The following is a 20057-nucleotide window of genomic DNA, read 5'->3' as shown; positions in this document are numbered from 1 at the left end:
ATCATTTGATAATGTTTATTTAAAAAAAAAATATCTTTGTCAGTGTATCTTGTATGTATTTGTACATGCAGCGAACAGATACAATTAAATTATATTAATAATGCTGCAAAGCACATTAGGGTCATAAAAACATTTACCGTCTCCTTCACTTTCCCAAGACCAGAAACTAATTAGGGATTATCGTCGTCAAGTCGAGAGCACCGAGTTCTCTTCAGAGTCTTAACAAATTTATTTTCAATGTATACAATATAATTACATATAACTCTAACAAGATCTTTCGGACCCTTATTTTGTAAGTCTAGTAATTATCTCTATATAGTCACTATTTATAACACGACTTTCAAATCAAAACTCTGGTTTTGCAATCGACCTGACAAGACTGCAAAACTAACGATAAAAGTTTACGGTTGGACCTGCTATCGGCGTTGTTAATAGTGACCACTTATACGAAAAGTTTCATTGTACTTTATCGTGGGAATTGATAACCGCCAGTAGCATAGCCTAGTCCGACACCGCGCTGCGTGTGGGTAGTAGCACGTGCTACTTCGTACTGTTGTTCCATGTTGTTAAACATTTCCTCCTGTTTCTTTAATATATCTGGCTTAGCGCCTGCGGTCGCAGCAGTCGGTAAATCATCTTTAATGCCCATCAATCGCTTGAACTTTGCGGTCACTTTTCCATCCTGGTCATGAGTGAACGTTGTACCGACCCATGTGTTCGCAGTTGAAGCTGCCGTGGATGTTTTACCGTCGTCTTGTTTCGACTAAAAACGCGAGTCGCATAAAATTGCAAATGTAGAAATGTAGAATCGGTTCTAAACGGAAGACTGGAAATCTTACCTTATTCGCCCACAAAAGTTTCCTTTTCTGTATCTGTTCAGCGTATTTCCCTTGCGTTGCGGTTGCCAAGGGATTATAATAATTCTGTTCGTTCTGAATGCCAGGAGCGGGAGGGTCCCCTCCTTCCGGTGCTTTCAATTCGATTCCTAATTTTTCTAATTGGGCCAATTTATTCCTGCTCTTTTCCTCTCTGTAACTCATCGTACGGAAAGGCGGCGGTGCGCGGTCCCTGGACCGTGACCTTGACCGAGTACGATCCTTTTCTTTGTGATAATTGGATCTATCGTCCCGATGTCTGTCCTTCGACCTGTCGTCCCTAGAATGTCTACGATCTCGATCTCTGTCCCTGTCTCTGCGCCTATCCCTGTCACCTCTGTCCCGGTTACGATCCCTTCGATCATCACGGTAGTGATGATCTTTGTCATTCTTGTCCCTGTCGTCGGTCTTCTCGTCCCTAGCGGATCCCAACGAACTTTTCTCCTTTTTCTTGTCATCGTCACGAGACTTTCTCTCGTCGTCGCGACTCCTCTTTGTGTCTCGACTATCCCTGTGACTACTCTCTCGTTGCTTTCTATCATCGTAAGATGATCGGCGTCCTTTGTCACTCATGTGTCTATTACGGTCGGACCGATCTCCGCGTTTGTGCTCTTCTTTTGAATTCGCTGAATGATTCTCATGATCAGATCGCCTGTAAAACGATTACGTTCTGCAGGGTATACCACACAGATTCGTATTATTATTCTGTATGTATTTACGTGGAAAATATGTTGCAAGTTTCTCTTATAAATATAGATAGAAGCATCGAAGAAAGCGAATCATTTACTGTTTCGGAGGAGAATATGCTTATAAACAAACCAGCTCACCTCTGGTCTGAGGGGGAAGGTAATGTTCGGGATGAGTCTGTCTTTGACTGCGTGACTGGACTATTTGCGCGTTCGCTACTGGATTCCCTGGATGAATTATTGTTGTTACTTTCCTAAAGAAATAAAAATAATCCTCGTTACTATACACTTTTCCCGCATTAGAGTGAATGAAACATAGATCTTGATTTACATTACAAGAACTCTATATTATAAAATATGTTTTTTAGTACCCTCAGTTTAGCAAAAATCAATGGTCCACACGCTGTAACTTTGTGTGTTTCCGATCGCAATACGTGGATTTACAACGAACACCTCGGTAATTTTCATTACAAAATTACAGTCTATGTAAACGTTGAATTTTGCGATATTCGTAACTACCGTATTAGGACTAAATCCTAATGCTCGATGTACTTAACGCTAAGAATTTTTATAATAATAAGTTGTTTTCTCACAGCCTTGGTTGCACTTGATACAAAAGTTTCGTTTTAATATATAAATGTTTATCTTCTACAATTTCATTATAAAAGATAAATAGGAATATAAGGGCCCTTCATGTTTATCTGCTTTAGCAGTTAGTTATTACCCAAATGTGTTTGTACATGTGGTTTCTTTGATGGTTGATTTTTTGTTAGTGTTACCTTCATCCAGCTTCCTCTACTCACCTCTCTCTGCTGAATAGGGCTTGGGGTAGTCTTGAAAGACCCTCACACAGCATAGACCTTGCCGAGATGCGTAGATATTGTATCATGTATTACCAACAGAGCTACGTGTTAATATTTTCTCACGAAATGGCACTATTCCCGTTTACTTATTATTTAAATTTTTAATATTTCAATGTCTATCCACATTGTTCCTGCCACGTGATAATTTAGACTTTAAAGTCATGTCTTAAACTTCTTCAAATTTGGAAGATCACATAATAAGTTTGGTGCGAGCAAGACATTAACTTATTTTAAATGTAAAATGCGGTATGGTAGTATACATGTTGTGTCGCGTCAATATTTTTATTATTTGAACACGAAAGGTGATAAGAACTTGTAGGGCAGAAGCGGTATTAATAAAAAACCAACCCTTTCCTTAATTTCTTTGAAGTATTCGATAGAAATGTTTTACTCTGATGATTACGACATGACCTCCAAAAACCAAGTACTAGACCTTTTATATAACAGGTATATGACCCTAGATGTACATACAGCCCCCGTAAAATCACCAAGGTCCTAGTAATTGTTGTAATGTTTTGTACTTAATACTATAGAAAAAATGTTTGCAAACATTCTGTTCTACTGTACCTCACTCATGTCCATTTGTACCGGGTCGTAATTAGCGTCACTGGCTCTTTTGCTGGCATCACTGTGCGTTTCGTACAGCATCTTTAAACAATGACATTTACAGTGAAATATTTAATAATTCATGACCTGTGAACATTTCACAAACTATTGATTTATCCCGGTCACGAATATCATTTGAATAACAATTTTGATACACGCATCGTACGATTTTACATAAACGTCTACGCAAATTAGCAACTGCGTAAATCGCGTTTCAAATCCAACTTTTTATTACAATTGTGATCAATGGTACAATTGCATCGGATACATGCTACGGATAGGCATAGTAACAAAGAGGTAATTAGGCTCCACAAATGAGTTAACTAACATTTCGGAATACATACAAGAGGTTCGCGAAATAAAACGATTCGTTGATTATCGAGAAACTTTTTCTACAATTGGAGAGTCTATCCTCGGAGCCATGTCGACTCTGTGTGTATACTAAAAAATTTCTCAAGCGTCATGGGTGCCGAGGCAAAGATGCTATCGGCAGTCTTGAAATACAATTTACAGGTGTATACTCACCTTCGGATCGTCCGAATTATTACTATTATCCCCGTCACTGGCGTAATTTGCTAACGAATCCATAATGGCGTAAATATGGGGCACGAACTATCCGAAATATTATTACGACTACCGTAACGCGTCGATCCTAGACTGCCTTGCGCGGAAACGCCATTGGTCGAGAATGTTTGAGCAGCATCGTATCGTACTTTCATAGCGCTTCCATCGAATGGGGTTAGCGAAACGGAAGTGGAAGGAGACACTGAAATACAGGAAATGCAGCGCAACGTGTAAAATTAGGCGCGAACGTCAATAGTTTATTATCATTTCTCCCTGATCAATCAACAGATTATTCACGATTCGAATATATTGATCGCAAAGATTCTTTCAGAAACGAGTAACGATTAAACGACTAAATAATAGCGCGTCCTCGTAGGACAATCGACGATACTTATTCTATTATTATTGTCACTAAAAATAAATTCGAAGGAAACACGATACACTCTTCCCATAGAATACAAAAGAGACGAAATTCGGAGTTCCTCAGTGATGGACTGTATTTCCCATTAATGAACCTACATAGCAACTAACGATATTATTTTGACTTTATTACGCGCTAATTAAGGAAAAGTGTTTCTCCTATTCGAATCACGACCTACAACGTTTAACAAAATCTTCTGCCTTCCAGACTGACAACACACAAAGACTTTCACAGTTACGAGCAACAACGATACGTAAACTCGCGAATCCGTATTCGCGAATGGATCTCGCCGCGACGTGTCCAGGCGACGAGAAATTCATCGACTTTTAATTATCTATTCGGACAATATACATCTACGAACCTGCCGTTCCTTTCACGAGGGAAACTAACGGTCTGAAATTCGATCGATCGATTCAGACGAGCATCCCGTGTAAATCGTAGATTCGCATAGGTACCATATTTCGACTTGTTGAATGACACCTCTGCTCAAGTCCATTTCCAAAGTCCAGTTGAAAGGCATTGCAACGTTCCGAAGGTTCGGAACCAACGAGAAATCCAATTTGCACGTTTTTATTTCTCGACTAGATGCGCATCGCTCGCAGGTATGAAAGATGCATGGAAAGGTGTTGCAAAGGTGGGTAGACGGTGGAGACCACCTCGCATTGACGTTTACGCGCGGAGAAGCGCGAGCCGGCGTGCAGGGGAGTCCGTGTGAGTACGAACCGGGACGCAACAGTCGCTCGCCAGACTTCGTGCTGGAACTGTCGTTCGGAGGTGATGATTTCACGCCGTTTTCCCATCCCGTTCGTCCCGTGCCTGTTACTAAACGACAGACGAGGAAAAAGTACAACGAACCTGGCCTCCTGGGGGTAAGTGTTTCCCATCCACGTTCTCCCCGGTTGCACGGGCACCGTTAGCCCGGCCGAGCAGCAACCCTTTCGATACGCGGATCGAAGTAACCGAGTATCTCGGTCTATGCGAGCCGTTGCTCTATTCTCTCGCAACACTCGAGATCTACCTACGTGACCCCGTTTTTCTCTCTCAAATCATAGCCAATTGTTTTTAACGGACGACATCCTTCGTTGACAAACTGTGCGCGCCGTGGACGACCTGCGACGCGAGCTCACGCTTTTTATGCGCTCTTATTTTAATTAATCCCGCGGCGGAGTTCGTTTCAATTGACAGAGGCAGCGGTGACGTTCCTGATTTGCCCCCGTGCCTCGCTCGCACGCGGATCCGGGCGGTTCGATTTTAATCGTTTCTCGATTGATCCCACCTTCTATCGCCGACGCCGAAACCTGATATGTCGTTCGATGCAACTCTTCCCTTAGTCGATAATTCCGTTGATTACCGAATCGATGCTTCGGTTCAAACGAGCCGTGAAATCCTGTGAACCGATTCGAGTGGGTCACGAAAACCTCCGCGATCTGTTTGTTTGGTGTTTACGGTCATCCCGTCCCGGGAACCGTCCTCGACCAGCTAACTGCGTTTCGCGAGTGTGTACGCGGTATTCTCGCACCTGAAATAGTATGCGATTTTTGTAACGATCAATTATCTATTTTCTCAGATAAATCTGCGATCACGCTTCATTCTACTTTAGGTTATTCACTGAAATATATCGTACGGTGAGTAACGGATCGAACGCTCGAGCGAGATAGAAATCGCGAGTACCGATTGTTTCGTCATCGATCTTTATTTCTATGATGGTAACACTCCGTTCTAGGAGATGTAATAGCTGTTTCATAAAGGTTCGCGTAAGGTCGTTTCGTAAGGGTACAATGTAAAGATGCGTTTGCATTGCGAAGGGAAACTACTCTATCCATGGAACACCCGAAACGCGTTTGTTTGGTTCGAACGGACCAGTGATGTCAGTCACGGAAATGAAACTGCGTGTTGATATATGAAAATGTCCATGAAAATGATGCGGTGTAGACTCGCGTCACGCGAACGCGTGTATTTTTCGAGACGCTCGTTCCCTCGGGACGCCCCTAAATCAGTCGGTACGAATGGAATGTGCCTCTCCTGGCATTTCCACGGAGGAAACACGCATCGCGTGCACAGTGACGAAATTCGTGAGAACCGGTTCCATTAATTTTGTAAACAGGATACCGCGGTAGGTCAACACTCACGTCATGCTACCCGAAAAATCAATTTGACAGTTTTCATAACGGATGATAAATCAATGATTCCACCGGTGGCTCGGTTCTGGCGTCCAATCGGGATTAACCGTAATTCACGAAGCCCCGACGTTCTCACAAAACTAGGTCCCAGCGAACGTGCGTAGTTTCGAGGAACACCGGAGGAGAGAGAAAAAAAAAACGATTTCATTGTAGCGGAGTAACAAACCGGTGCAGACGAAGTTGTAGCCCAGGAAGAAAATCCGCTAACAATAGGCACGCTCTCTGATCCGGAATTGAGTTTAACCTTTGTGATTTCCTATCGATCGAAATCTACGTACCACGCGGTTCCGAGTGTAAAGGTTGCTTTAGGGACACGTGAAGGACCGTCGTGCCTTCGCGTCGCGCAGCCGACTATTACGTACACCCAGAAACGACGGAAAAACTCGACGGAGGCAAATTAATCTCGTCGAACGCAGCTACCAGCAGGATTATTCTCAGCCCGAGACTCGGCAGATATTGCGGCGCGTACGTTCGACGGTTATTAATTAAATCTGCTCGGCGCCTGTTGGACTTTTCGTAAACACTTTCGCCATTAATTACCGACCGGCGTAGACACCTTTCTTCTTGGCGAGTCTTGCGAGAGCGAATCGTTAAATTTCTGGAAACTGGAAATAATGATGCCAGCGGAATACGTGGAAACGTTTGTTTAAAAACGAGACGTAGGTATGATTAAAAATCGTTGAAATTCATAAACGTTCGTCGTAGACGCATAATTCGTAATTTAACGTTCACTTGATTCTGAGCCTTAAAAGGCGAACTAGAGTGCGAAGAAGGTACTGGCAGAGGACGAGCGCAAGGACTAAAACAGTAATTATCAAGTAGTCTACCGAGCGGTATATGTTACGCCTTAGAACGGCTCCCCGTAAGTACGAGAAAGTGGCATGGAATAGTTAATAATTTCAAATGAAACCATAACGTGAGACGTTCCCGATGTTAATCGTGCTTAAACTGAACTCAGGTAAACGCAGGAGCAAGCTAGCGCAATTGTCTCCGGATGCGAATCGAAGAACACGACGAGGAGGCCGTTAGCAACGAATCCCGTGCAGACGTCGCGAAAATATCGGTAATTTTCTTCGCGACTAGTATTAATTGGCTGGCAGGGTTCTCGGTCGGATCCGATTTCCTTTAAAAGCAGATATCGAATCCGCGCAATGCAATTTCCCGGATAGGCCGGCTCGGGATCATTTCGCCTTGGTATCGACTACCGTTAACCGGGGAACATGGCGCGCAGCAAAATTCATTGTACTCGCAGCGAACGTGGTTTTACTTTTACCGCGGCGGCGGTGGCGGTGGCGGCGGCGGCGGCGGCGGCGGCGGCGGTGTAGGAGAAACACCGTAATCTCCGATCGAAAAATCCGACGCGAGTCCGGTCGGCCGGATGACGGTACCCTACGGGTTCCTTTTCCTCGTTTCATCTTCGCCGTTCGTCTGTCCCTCCTGCTCGTGCACGCACGCAGAGACACGTGTCCTGTTTTCTCGCTTGCTCGGCCGTGCAACAAGGAGGAATACGAGCACCGTCGCGGGGTTCCGTTATCCGCCGCCCGGTGAACACACGCCGTGCGTCCTGTTCCTTTTGCCTGCGCTCAAAATAAACAATGTACGCGCCGATCCTAACGTTATTGATACGGTGCAGACACCGGCGCTCTGTTCTCCGTTGCTTTCCGTTCACCGTGCACCTTTGACGAGGCTAGGAAATCTAGGGCAACTTGTGCGTTTTGTCATTTTCACTGTCGCGTCGTTTCGGACAGTCTCGAGGTGGTTTCACCCTTTGCACTCGGAAGCTTGTCGCTAGAAATATTCGACGCTTTCCAGTGAGACATAGGCGACACTATTTGAAACGGACTAATGAGAAATACGTAAATTAAGGAACAAAGCTATTTTATATAAATATTTCACATATCGATGCATTATACAAAACTTAATATTATATACAATACTTTGTAATTTTGTCGTATCAAATCAAACGGTGACTGAGTCACCTCTCGAGTGTAAAGGGTTAACTATCGTTGCTGTGCGCGTTAACAACTATCGAGCATTTGATACAGTAATTATGAAACAAATCGGAACCAGCGATTTTGACCGGTAGTTCTGCCGTTGGTACTCCAGCAGTCTAGCCATTAGCTGTAACTAAGCGATAGCAATTAGCTAACGAGGTGCCGGAATCATTCTTCCCGGGAAGAGAATACCGTTCATATTTGCAAACCGAATTAAGGGGAAGACTGAATCTAGCCGCGAGCACTTAGACGAGATACAGAACTCGGTCTATCGTCTCAGTCGATTCCCTCAGGGTCCTTTATTTATAGAAGATCGTAAGGAAGAAGACTGGCGAAGAGTTTCGGCGACTCGGTTATATTGAGAAACTCCGCGAAATCAATCGAACGGACGCACTTAGATGCATACACCGAAAAAGGGAACGAGTGGTTTCGTAACGAACTCCCGAAGTTGAGCTAACTGCAGATGTACCGTTTTCAAGTATAACTGTACAGCATTCGGTCGTGGTTCTCGTTAGAGGAGATAGCTGGATACTTCCCTCGAATATGAGTCCACGATAATGGCAAAGTAACTTTGAAAAAGGTCCCGATCGGGACAGGATGCGGAATGAAAGTGCACACGCCTCGCCGGGAGAGGAAACCGTGGATTTTCAAGTACCGTACGATGGAACCTATTGTTAGCAAAGTTTTTCGCCGCGCGGAAATTAGAGGATCGAACGAAACTAGCGGGCAGCGGCGTCGTTACCCTCGGTGTAAATCGTTCGAACCGATGCCCGACGATATAGTAACAGCCACGCAACAGCTGCATCGAAAACCAGGGGCATCAAACGTGTAATCACCGTATGCGGGGTGGAAGAGACAGCGCGACTACCACCCCGTACCTGCATAATATGCTCTCGAAAGCGTGCTCGCAGCTTCTTGCACGGTCGAAGGGGTGCAGCGAGCCGAGGGGGAGAGAAAATCGTGACGAAACGGTCCGGGGTCGGCGGAGATGGGGTTGAATTAGGCGTTCAGCCGTGCGACCGCTTGAATGAGTAATTCGAATCGATCGTGAAATCTGTCTCGTCCACGGTTCTCCTTTCGCTCCGCGCCGTCTCGCGCGAATTGCAAAGAAAAATCGACCGAGTGAACCTAACGTCATCGCTTCGTATAGACTCGAGCCCGGCGAGCCGCGGAGCGATTCGAAGGCACGCGCGATACGAGTTTCGGCTTTTTACCGGCGTCTCGAGGATAAGCTGCTTCGGCATTAGAGGGACGAAACGCGTGGATCAGCGATTCGGTTCGCGCGACCAATTTAACCCTTAACGGACCGGAAATATTTCAAGCTTGCTCACCGTGAAAAAATACCGTAACATAGATAACAAGCGGAAAGTAATTCACAGAAGCTGTTGATTGTAAATATTCCAACGATAGCGGCGAGGAAAATAACGAAAGAAGGCGTCGCTCCGTTAAGGGCTGAAGCGGATGTTCCTCGTATTTCGATGCTTAGATTCGAAATTGAATGCAGGGTCGTCGGAAATGTCCGGACGTTAACGCTGCAACTGCTGTTCAGGACAGTTGGGCGGGCGCGACTACTGTTCGGAGCGTCGACGAGGAGGGGTTGCATGGGGGCGACTGCAATTCGGATCTTCATTCGATACAGTTGCGCCTGTACTCCAGATTCGACGTCGGGAGTACTTTCGTTTTAAACTCACCGAGTACAATTAAAATGTCTGCAGACTCTGGCATACTCGACTTCCTCCCGTGGGCTGCTTTTTCTTCGTTTCTGCCGTGCACCGAGGGGAAACTTGAAGCGTTTACGCCGTCCAGGCGATGCCGAGTTTCCTCTTTTCCACGGTGGAACGACTAAAACGTGAAACGATTAGAATTTCCGGTGCAGCGCCTTCTAGCTCGCCTTGGGCGTTTATGTACCGGTCTGCCGTTCCTCTGGCGTGTTAACGCGTCGATCGCGGTGGTCATCCGTGACCACCGAATTGAAAACAATTACGAGGACACTCGCGTCGAACGAAACTACTCGATAACCAGATAATAGCGTAACGCGATACCGAGCGATTCATTATTTTTAATAGCACCTGTCTGTTCTGCGCGGGCGGTTGTCGCGTCGCGAGACGCGCTTCTTTAAGGGAACAGACATTTGCGTGACGGAAGGCGTTAGAATAATCTTTCAGGAAGAATCTAGCGAATGACGGTTCGTCATTACGAAAATGTAGGGTCAGCTGCGAGCGCGGAGGTGAGACGTACAGCGGGCCTTCCCGTTTCACGATTTCATTAACCCAATTCTCGAGGCTGTAGTTGTCGTGTCGAGGCGATGCGTGGGCGGAAGGACACGCGCGATGTTTCTCACACGAGAGTCTATTGCGTGCAGGTGTCATCCGCGTGCGTAGTTGGCCCCAGTGTTTTCGAATTTCTCGTCAGTTACCGCTTAATAAACGGCAACGTCGCCTAATGGCCGGTGTCGCGTAAATTAGCATTGTTCGTTTAGGAAAGGAACCTCCTCCGCGAACCGAAACATTTCGACGGTTGAGCGCATCGACTGCCCGTTCACGGGACCTCGTTTACGAAAGTTCAGTTCCCAAGCGAATTTGATTTGCAATTTGTTGTCCGTGACGCGCGAATTTATTAGAGTAGGGGACCGCTATCGTGTTAACGTTGTCCGGGCCAGATTGAATCAGCACGGAAACCCCGCGTGAAAGTTCCCATCGCGGGGGAACACGAAAAGATTGGCGAACGAAACTGTCAAAACTGCTGCAACGATCACCGTTTCCGGTTCGAAGGAACGTCGGTGTTCCTCCTCGCGGCTCGCGATCGATCGCCGGCCAGATAAGCCGGATTTCTGCGTACTCGTAACGAGGTCCCGAAGGAACGGCCGCGTTTAATTGCAGTGGCATCAAACACGCGGATAGATTTCAAGGTGTTCGCAGAGAACGTTGACGTAATCGGCAACCTGTTCCCGATGACGTAAGGAACTAGTCTCACGGAGGACACCCAGATATCGTAATCTGAAAAAGGCAGAAAAACCTTCGCGATCTATCCGTATTTAAAAATGATCGGCTGCTTCCCGCTTATATCTTCTGTTTTGGTTCGACCAGTTGGATTACGAAGCGTGAGAAACGATCATGAATGTTTACGCGAGTATGTTATACCGGGAGATCTATATTCACGGTCTGTACTGTAGTATATTTTATTGTATTCTATTTAGAAGATCCTGTTGCTTCGTCGACGCGACCGTCGCGATGGTTCGAGATTCGTACGAATTATAAACGCATTAACATCCGCTAAGTCTAATCAGAGGATCTCTCTCCGACGAGCTTCCGGATAGGAGTCGTGAAAGCCATCCGGCCGAAGGACAGGCTCGAACGAAAGCTTCGGAGTGCGATGCTCGAATCGCCGCTGTATTTGTTACCCGCGCCTCATAATCACGATCACGACTTCCGTTCGCCGTAATGCGGACCGGCTAACCATTTAATGAATCTCGCCGGCTTAAAAGGCGACGTTCGCACGTAACTATTTATAGTTTCGGATGGAAAAGAAGTGCCGGCGCGAATTACGATGTGAACGATTTGCGCGCGTGACGAGCATTCGATCGTACCGATGAAACTCCCTTAACTCTTCCTCCATTTGTTTTATCAGCTGTTCTGCCAGGAAGCCAGCATAATCGAGTGTAACGCATCGATTTCCCGCGTTGTTGTTACTTATCGTTATTTTCATCGAGACCGGCCGCAGGGTCGAGTTCCGTTCCCCCTTCGGCGATTCGAATTCGGCGGGGATAAGCGATTTTTACGGTGCACGGGCGGAAACGGCGTACAGAAAACGCGACAGGCGGTTCTCGCGCTGCGAGCGAAAACATTCGAGGCTTCCGTGACCTGTCGTTAACCCAGTTAGGGTTGCCATTCCAGTGCACGCACAGGCCGGTTAAGCGTTCGCCACGTTTGTTCCGTACTCGAAGGCTGATTTCAAGATAATTGGAAAGCGACCGGCCGGCCCGTCTCTCGCGACGACCGACGGATACGCGGACAACTGTTATGTTGACGCGTTGTCAACTGTAACAGTCGCTCAGAAGTCGGTGCGATTAACTCGACTGTTCGATATTTTCTCGACAATTCTAATGGAACGAATAATATTCTTAGTTATCCAAGGAGTTACTCGTTTCTTCGTTTTTTCTAGCTCGCGAAGCCCTTCTTTTTACAGCTTCCGAGTATGTTGTACAACTTCAGAAGGCGAAACATTAATTTCCTGAATTTTCGTTCCCTCGGCGTAACCGCATCGGCTTTCGAGCGACCCCGTAATAAGGGAGACGTCGCATTACTCTCGACAGCGCGTTGCCGTTTCACTCGTTCGCTTTTTCTTCCTCGATCCGTCATTTAAGGAGATTCTTATCTCGAGAAATGTCAAAGCGTCTGGATTTCAGACGGAGAAGTCTTCCATTCGTACGCTGCTTCTTTCTAGATCGGTGATTTCATTGAATGGCAACTCTAGACGGGAAATAAAAGCAACTAAGGAACAGCTCAGCCTGGAAGAAAAGGGGTGGCAAACAGGTTTTCGCGTCGCGATAGTGGAACTGTCGCGCGCGCGTTATTGAAAACCGTGTTTCGGATACTTCACGTCCATACGCGAAGGAAACGGTGCGATCGAACTGCCGCTCTATGCGATAATCCGGTAATTCGAGTCGCCTGTAATTTGTTTCTCTCGGAACTGTTGAGGTCCAAATTAATTAATATCGCGTCTGGGTTGAAGTGGTTGAGCCTAAGGGTAGGTTTCTCCCGACAGAACAGTGCTATTCGTTTAAAAAGATCGTGTGCACATTAAGGAATATTAATTTAGCGGAATAGTTGGAGTCTTCTCGCGGCCGGAATGGCCCTCGCTGAGAAATAGAATAAGGCGAAAACTCGTCGGCCGATTCGAGCGAGGAAGGGAGGGCAGTTCCCGGGGGAAGGAACGTCTGTCCATCGAGCGACAACGGAAGGGTTGTCGGGGGAGAGAGAGCGGGGCCGGGCAATGGGAACCGAATCGTTAAAGCTACACAGCCGTCGCCGTTAATTCGCGTTTCCTTCTCGAAAGCATTAAGTCTGCCGCGAAGACGGTTACTGACCGGTTGAAACATCCGCGAGGGTGGAACAACGATTGAGCGAAACGGGCGGACGTTTAATTACGAGCGTAGGAGGAGGAACAGCGGAACGAGCGTATGCGCTAGGTGACCGAGCCACGATGCCGTCATCTTTTCATTCTCTCGTGACAATTACGTCGCCACCTAATCAGTTCAGGGGAATCCGAGCAGTGGAAGGGATGAATCTTGAGAATGAAACGCTGACGGGACATCTCGCCGTCCGCCGGTGTGTCCCCGATAAATCTGCAACGGGGGACGAACGGCGCTCCGTTAGCGTTGGATGCTCGAATAAATAACGATTCTACGACCCATCTTTCCTCTGCGAGCGAATCTCTCTATGTTAACCCTCAACGGACCGCCATGTAAGCGGCAGCTTTATTTACCGGGTGCAGTGCCGCGTATATGGCGGCAGGAATCACTATTTTTACCACTGCTGTTGGAATATTTGCAATGTCAAGTATCGTCGCTTCTGTGAATTTCTTTCTTGTTGTCTATGTCACGGTATTTTTTTATGGTAAGTGAACCTGAAATACCTCCGGTCCGTTAAGGGTTAACTCACCCCGGTTTCCCGTGCTTGTTGCAGGTGAGAAGTTCTCGGCGAAAAATTGCGGCGAGGACGCGTCGCGCGCGTGCACAGGATGGTGAACGGTTCGCGAACGCTAGCGGAGACGTGCCGTCGGATAGCTCCTGATAAAGTTCTCCTTTAACCGGAAGGAAGTCGAGTAATACGTAAGGTTCCGAGGGTGGACCGGTGTGGCGTTAGTCGCGTGTCTGCGTTTGTCTGGCGCCGTTTGCCGTTGCAGCCTCGTCCCACGGCAGAGTCGACGCTCGAACCCGAGGGTTTAAGGGTGCGTTAAGTGTGTATGAAACACTCGAGGCTGTTGCGCCCACGAGTACACGTTTCTCCAATCTTCCCCGCGGAATTAAAGCGACGGGGATGCGTCCGTTGAAGCGGACTACACGGAATTTTACCGTGGGAACGCTCTCGCCCCTTTGAACTTAAGAAGTTCGTCGGACCTTTTCCGCGAAAGCAAACTTAGACGCTGCCCTCTCCTCGGCTGAACCTTGTAAACACTTGAGAGGGTTAATTTTGCTAATTTGTCCGCGGTTCTTTGAAACGAACGGATTGCAACTATGGAAGAACATCGGCTAAAACACTTGTGATAGCTTAATCCTTTGCGGACGAAGGTTCTTTAAAGTATACAAGCGAATCGGATCAATTCAGATTCTACAGCGAAACGCTGAATAGTTCAAACTTAGAAGATTTTTCCATTTCTTTATGAATAGACATTCAGCTCGTCGATCAAGGATTTAAATACCGCGAAGGTATCCACCGAGCGTCGCGTGCAACGCGTGCAACCCTGACGAATCGACGAACGCACGAACGCCGTATCTCTCCGGCGTTTCGCATTGCGTTCGAGTTGTAGGGTAATGGATCGGTTCGACGATTGCGACGCATCTTTCTGGAACGACACCCGTATTTACCTCGGCATCGATTCTTATGGTGCGAGACTCTTGATGCGTAACAAAGTACACACAACGAGCCGCGTGTGCTTTGCGCGGCTAGTAAGAAAAATAAACGATCGGTAAATCATATGGCGTGTAACGAGACGACATAAGAAATAACTGGCTCGCAGCGTTACAGTTACGCGCTTATTACTTTTACCCGTTTATTTATTAACGTTTAATCGTTCTGTTTCAGCGTCCGGGGCTACCGTGAAAAATTCACGCGGAATCCGAGCGTTGCACTGGACCATTCGCCGTTCATCATCGCCGATGGAGTGAGTCGAAGAGAAGCCTCTCTTGTTTCCCTTGTCATTTTCTCGTTCGATTTCCTCGTCGACAAGTTACGAACCTCCATGTCGCGTCTCGCGAATGTATTCCATTATCGAGGAAAGTTGCCTCCTCGACGCGACGATAATAACAGCGAGTGTTCGTGTTTAGATATAGATAAAAGTGGGTCCAAAGGATGGCGATAGGAAGAGGATCATCGGTGTAATAAACGACCGCGGCTCGCCTGGAGGAGTTCCTTGATCCTTTGTACCTGCCCTCGCGAGACAATTTATTCCCCGCGTATTCAATATGACGATATCGGCGTCCACCGAGAGGATGGAAACCACGAAGGAGCTGCCTAAGAAGAAGCTTATCAACACTAATCTCCTTTCACTGAAGCTCTTATTATTCCTTTTCTTTGGAGGTACGTATACGCCGAGCGTGAACCGGTTAAATGGATTCACCTATTCCGAAAGATGACGCAACGGTAGCAAGTATTTGGCAAGTTGAAAAGGTTGATCCGAAGTGTTTCCGTTCCCATGTTCCTTACCCGATAAGCCCCGCCGCGAACAAAGTCGATTCACATGGATCGCTGGAACGATTTTCCTAGGAATGGGCTGCCTCTTCCCGTTTCTTCCGCTTCACATGATGGAAATGGGCCTGAGCATCGAGCAGATCCGAATGATCTCGATGGTTTCGCCGGCAATAGCGATCGTCGGGCCCCTGGTCGCCAGTCCCATCGCCGACAAACTCGCGGGTCATCAGGGAAGGAGCAACAAGTCCTCGACGGGTCGTTACCTCAGGGTGATGATCGCGATCGCCTGCATTCTGTCCGCCATTTTCTACGCGTTTCTTCTGATCATTCCAACCGTGGACCACGTCGAGCTGCCCAAAGGGAGAAGGCCAGGCCTAAAGTTCAACTGCGACCAGACGGGCGCCGTGGTGTTGCAAGAAAGATGCAAGGACCGCGTTTCTTGTCACAGGTGGTCCGACGAGACCAGAGTCGGTCCGTTGCTTCTGGAGGATTGCAATTACGCTTGCTATCCTGTCGGCTCGAAACGGTGGCGGGCGGACGACAGTGGTTCCGCTGCTACCGGAACCACCGACTCTAATATCGCTGTGGAGGGAAGCGGCGAGACCACGGTGATTCCTCTGGAGAGTGAAATGTATGCGCAGGCGAGTATCCGGGGAAACACGAAAATACAGGGTAGCGCTGATTCGTTGAATCTGAGACGTATAGGTCTTGCACTCCAATTAATGAGACATACATGTGGAAGTACTTGATTCGCAACAGGGTAAATTTCGGGTGCAAAACCTATATTATTTCGCTTCGACTTAGAGTTACATAAAATAGATGAGTTTTGCTCGATAAAAAGAATTCAACTTGAGGTACGTTGTAGGATCAAGAAGAATTCAAGAAGGTCCGAAGATTCGTAATGGCCGGCAACGAGCCACCGCATATCTGCTTCAACGAGAGCGACAACGTGGTGTGCCATGTTTACACCGAATACACTGGTACTCTGGCTGTAAACGCTACTCTGGGCCAAGCTTTAAACAACGAAAGCGGCAAAGAGTGGTGCGCCTATCCTCTGGCCGAGTACTTCGCCTGTCGTATACCACTAGATCTGAAGGCGAGGATGGCAGAGGTGTACCAGAGTTGTTCCATCGAATGCAACTTGGTCGATGCGTACACTCTCCCAGGTAATATTGCCGCTTGACGGATGACCGTTGGATATCTCGCAGCAACCCGAGAAACTCTCGTTTCTTTGCAGACAGTGTTTTCGTGGAAAGCCAGTGCCAACGGGGAGAGAATTGGTCGCATCTAGTCTTCTGGACGTACTTGGTTATACGATCGGTCGCTGACATTTTTCCAACGACAGCCGTGGGCCTAATCGATGCTGCAGTGGTGATAGCGACGAGAGAAACGTCCTGCGGGCGCGGCGACGTGGGTCGCCAATTAGCTTTCGGTTCCTTGGGTTTTGCTATTTTCGGCCCCTTAACCGGCTATCTCTGCACCTTGATAGAAAACCTGAACTCTTTCTATTACCTGCCGATCGCTCTGCATTCAATTATGATGCTTCTGGCGGCCGTTGTTGCTATCTGCGCCAACGGTATGCCTTTGAGTCCTCCAGAATGGTGGTGGCACACTAGAAGCGGCATGCTGGCACTTCCCATGAGCGCTGTTAAAAGATACGGCAGCGAGACTGCTGCTTTGGTGGTCATCCTTATTGTCATGGGAACCTTCTGGAGCGCCATGGACAGCTATCTGCCATTGTAAGGATCTAGTGGTCAATGGCCTATATCTGTGACGTATAATTGACAGACTGAAATCATCGGATCTTCACCAATTTCAATCTTTCCATCTTTTAGACATTTACAAAAATTAGGAGGTAACGAGTTTCCCATTGGCGTAGCTATGACCGTGGGAGCTGTGCCAGCATTCTTATTCCTCTGGAAATCCGAGCATCTCGTCGACTATTGTGGTCACAGTAATCTTCTCATCACTGCCTTTACCGTGTACATTATTAGGTAGGTAAGTTATAATGTTACGACTAATATACGATCAACTGTAATTCGAACTTGTTAGAATAACTTTCTGAAACTTATGGAACTCGTTTGCAGGTTTACTGGATTGAGTCTCGTCTCAGGACCGTGGTGGTCCTTGGTTTCGGAGGCTCTAGAAGTGTTCACCCTTGGGATTATGTGGGTTACTGCCATTCTGTATCTGAGGCATCTTGTCCCGCGCCATTTAACCGTAACTGCCCAGGCATTGCCTGTGATTGCGCATTTCTGTATCGGTATGCGGAACAAATGAATCGTCTTTAACACTGAAACGTTACAAGATCGTGGATATTTGAAAGATTTCTGTGTTCACGTAGGTCGGTGTACCGGAGCTGTGATCGGTGCTTACATAAACGTAGACGACTCTGACATCGTTTACTCGTTAAGATTCGTGTATCGTTACATGGCCATCGCAGCAGCAGCAGTTGCCGCCTTATACTTTGTCCTCTATCACGGCCTACTGAAGCCACGTTGTCATGCGCACACTATACAGGGCCCTCGGCAACCCCCAACCGTTGTACAAGGTACATATATTTACAAATACACGTATTTCAGAAATGTTCCATTAACATGAATCGCGTTTTTCACACAAGCCGCTATTAAGGAGTATGAGCTGAGTGAGTACCCTGAAATCATTCGAATGGTTTGAGTCGTAATTGCTTTTTGCTACTTTCGAAAGACATATTCTATGCAAGAATGAAAAATATGCACTGAACAGATTAAGATTCTCCTGATACGCTATTCGTTTCAGATAGATTCAACGATTCGACAGTTCAGTTGTATCCATGTAAATAAGATTCTTTTTCTAATTTCTATTAAAGTCAAAAGGTTGACACTTGTCGTTGCATGCAGTGAACAGCAAAATGTCATTGAAATATTAGAATTTCTTAGGTACTCCTGCAGGAAATATCGCTATATCTGAACATATTTTATGCTTCACAAATTACGCTTCATTGCAATCAGCTGACTAATGTTTGTATGAACTAATTGTGTATTACTTTATATTTATATTTATATTCAATCCCTTTTCTTTTACGCAATTGCCTTTATTTTTCATGGAAGGAGAGAAAACTTTACTCTCCGCTATATTTGCATTACTTTAGATTCTTCACTGGTTTCTTTGTTATTGTTTATCTCATTGTGCGATTAGTTTACTTTTCAGTTACTTGTTTTGTATCAGTTATTTTTTCATCCCTTCTCCCTCTTTCTTCTATGCACAGCAATGAACGGAAATGGGAATTACACACCGCTCAGAGTCTACCACAACGGTATGGGCAGAAAAGGTCAATTCCGCTATTGAGGATTAAGAATGGAAAGGGAGAGAGAGAGATTGAGATTGATATTCAGAGAAAAGGACGTTAACGACACTCTAAATGTCATGTTACGGTGCTAGAATTTAGACTGTCGCTGTTTATTCCGATTTCAAGTCAAAAACGAACAAAAAAAAATGATTATTGTTACGTGACGCATTGTTAACGAAATTTCACGATTTCCACTAACCTTCGATACTGTCATTAATTTCCGTCGTACGACCAGTGAATAAGAGATTTATTTGCTCAAACTTATTTTAAACCGTTAATACGATCTTTGATATGTACCAATATGAGATTATAAATTCATATGGAAGTACTCAAATTTCGAGCCGTGCTCGTACACATATATTTTAGTTGAATTTGTTTTTGTTAACGATCTTAACAAAAATACCGTATTGTCGATACAATCGAAATCGTTGAAATCTCCAACGTATATATTTATTTATTTTAATCATAATTCATGAGTAATTGATTTCTGTCTTTTTTAAATACAAATGAATCTTGAATTAGTAAGAAAAGAATGCCGTAGCGGCTCATAATTTGCGAGTATTTATAAGTATCTACATTTCTAATAGTAGTAGCATACTCTGACTTCAACAATCATACCGACTTGAAGCGTAATATATTTGTAATGCTTTGTAATTCGACGAAACCATTTTAATAATTCTTACGTTCGATCATTTGTACACCAAACTGCGATCACGCGACAAGATTACGTGTTCAAACTGTTTTTAAAGCAAAAAAATTTCTACGAACTCGTTATACTGTATAACTATGTATGTTAAGAGAGACCGTTTATCTCTGCGTAGGATAAAACTTGAGCCGACAAAAAAGAAAAAGTAATATATTGAATGCCGTATGTATACGCGAAGGACGAAACAAATGAGAAATAAATAAATCTGAAGAATTTCTGTTTATGCGTCTATTGTCAGTAATACATGGTAAATTATCGGTCACGTTGATAAATCATGACGGATATTGACGGGCAAAGAACAAGCAAATAAAAAAAGAAGTCGATAAATCTTAACAATTACGAAAGTACTGTTTTACTTTCTTTAAACTCTAGGAAGGAATGAATGCTCCATAAAGTGTGTGTCACTGAAAGAAGTAGTAAGTATC

The 20057-nt window shown here is 45.8% G+C and overlaps 2 protein-coding genes across 5 annotated transcripts; one reads left to right on the top strand and one right to left on the bottom strand.

The window, feature by feature from the left end:
* LOC116426811 (uncharacterized) lies at positions 1-3792 on the bottom strand. 2 transcript variants are annotated; one of them, XM_031976357.2, is made up of 5 exons: positions 3556-3792; positions 2992-3072; positions 1703-1815; positions 840-1527; positions 1-763 (listed from the first exon to the last, which is right to left on the bottom strand). In XM_031976357.2, the coding sequence occupies exons 1-5, from the start codon at positions 3616-3618 to the stop codon at positions 467-469; spliced, it is 1242 nt and encodes a 413-aa protein (XP_031832217.1). In that variant the 5' UTR covers positions 3619-3792; the 3' UTR covers positions 1-466. The 2 variants fall into 2 exon arrangements, with proteins under 2 accessions (XP_031832217.1, XP_031832218.1); XM_031976358.2 differs by lacking the exon at positions 3556-3792 and adding an exon at positions 3375-3539.
* An 884-nt stretch (positions 3793-4676) lies between these two features.
* Positions 4677-19855, top strand: LOC116426810 (uncharacterized). 3 transcript variants are annotated; one of them, XM_031976353.2, is made up of 11 exons: positions 4677-4884; positions 14993-15071; positions 15235-15487; positions 15674-16239; positions 16464-16764; positions 16836-17337; positions 17434-17592; positions 17686-17861; positions 17943-18149; positions 18219-18242; positions 18846-19855. In XM_031976353.2, exons 3-11 carry the CDS (start codon positions 15373-15375, stop codon positions 18923-18925), a joined length of 2130 nt encoding a protein of 709 aa, XP_031832213.1. In that variant the 5' UTR covers positions 4677-4884; positions 14993-15071; positions 15235-15372; the 3' UTR covers positions 18926-19855. The 3 variants fall into 3 exon arrangements, with proteins under 3 accessions (XP_031832213.1, XP_031832215.1, XP_076225960.1); XM_076369845.1 differs by lacking the exon at positions 4677-4884 and adding an exon at positions 13886-14138; XM_031976355.2 differs by lacking the exon at positions 18219-18242 and having other exon boundaries at positions 4679-4884.
* The last annotated feature ends 202 nt before the right edge of the window (positions 19856-20057 follow it).

Source organism: Nomia melanderi, chromosome 1 (assembly GCF_051020985.1).
Source record: "Nomia melanderi isolate GNS246 chromosome 1, iyNomMela1, whole genome shotgun sequence".
Classification (NCBI taxonomy): Eukaryota; Metazoa; Arthropoda; class Insecta; order Hymenoptera; family Halictidae; genus Nomia; species Nomia melanderi.
The sequence above is the reverse complement of the archived record's forward strand: the minus strand, read 5'-3'. Positions and strand labels throughout refer to the sequence as shown.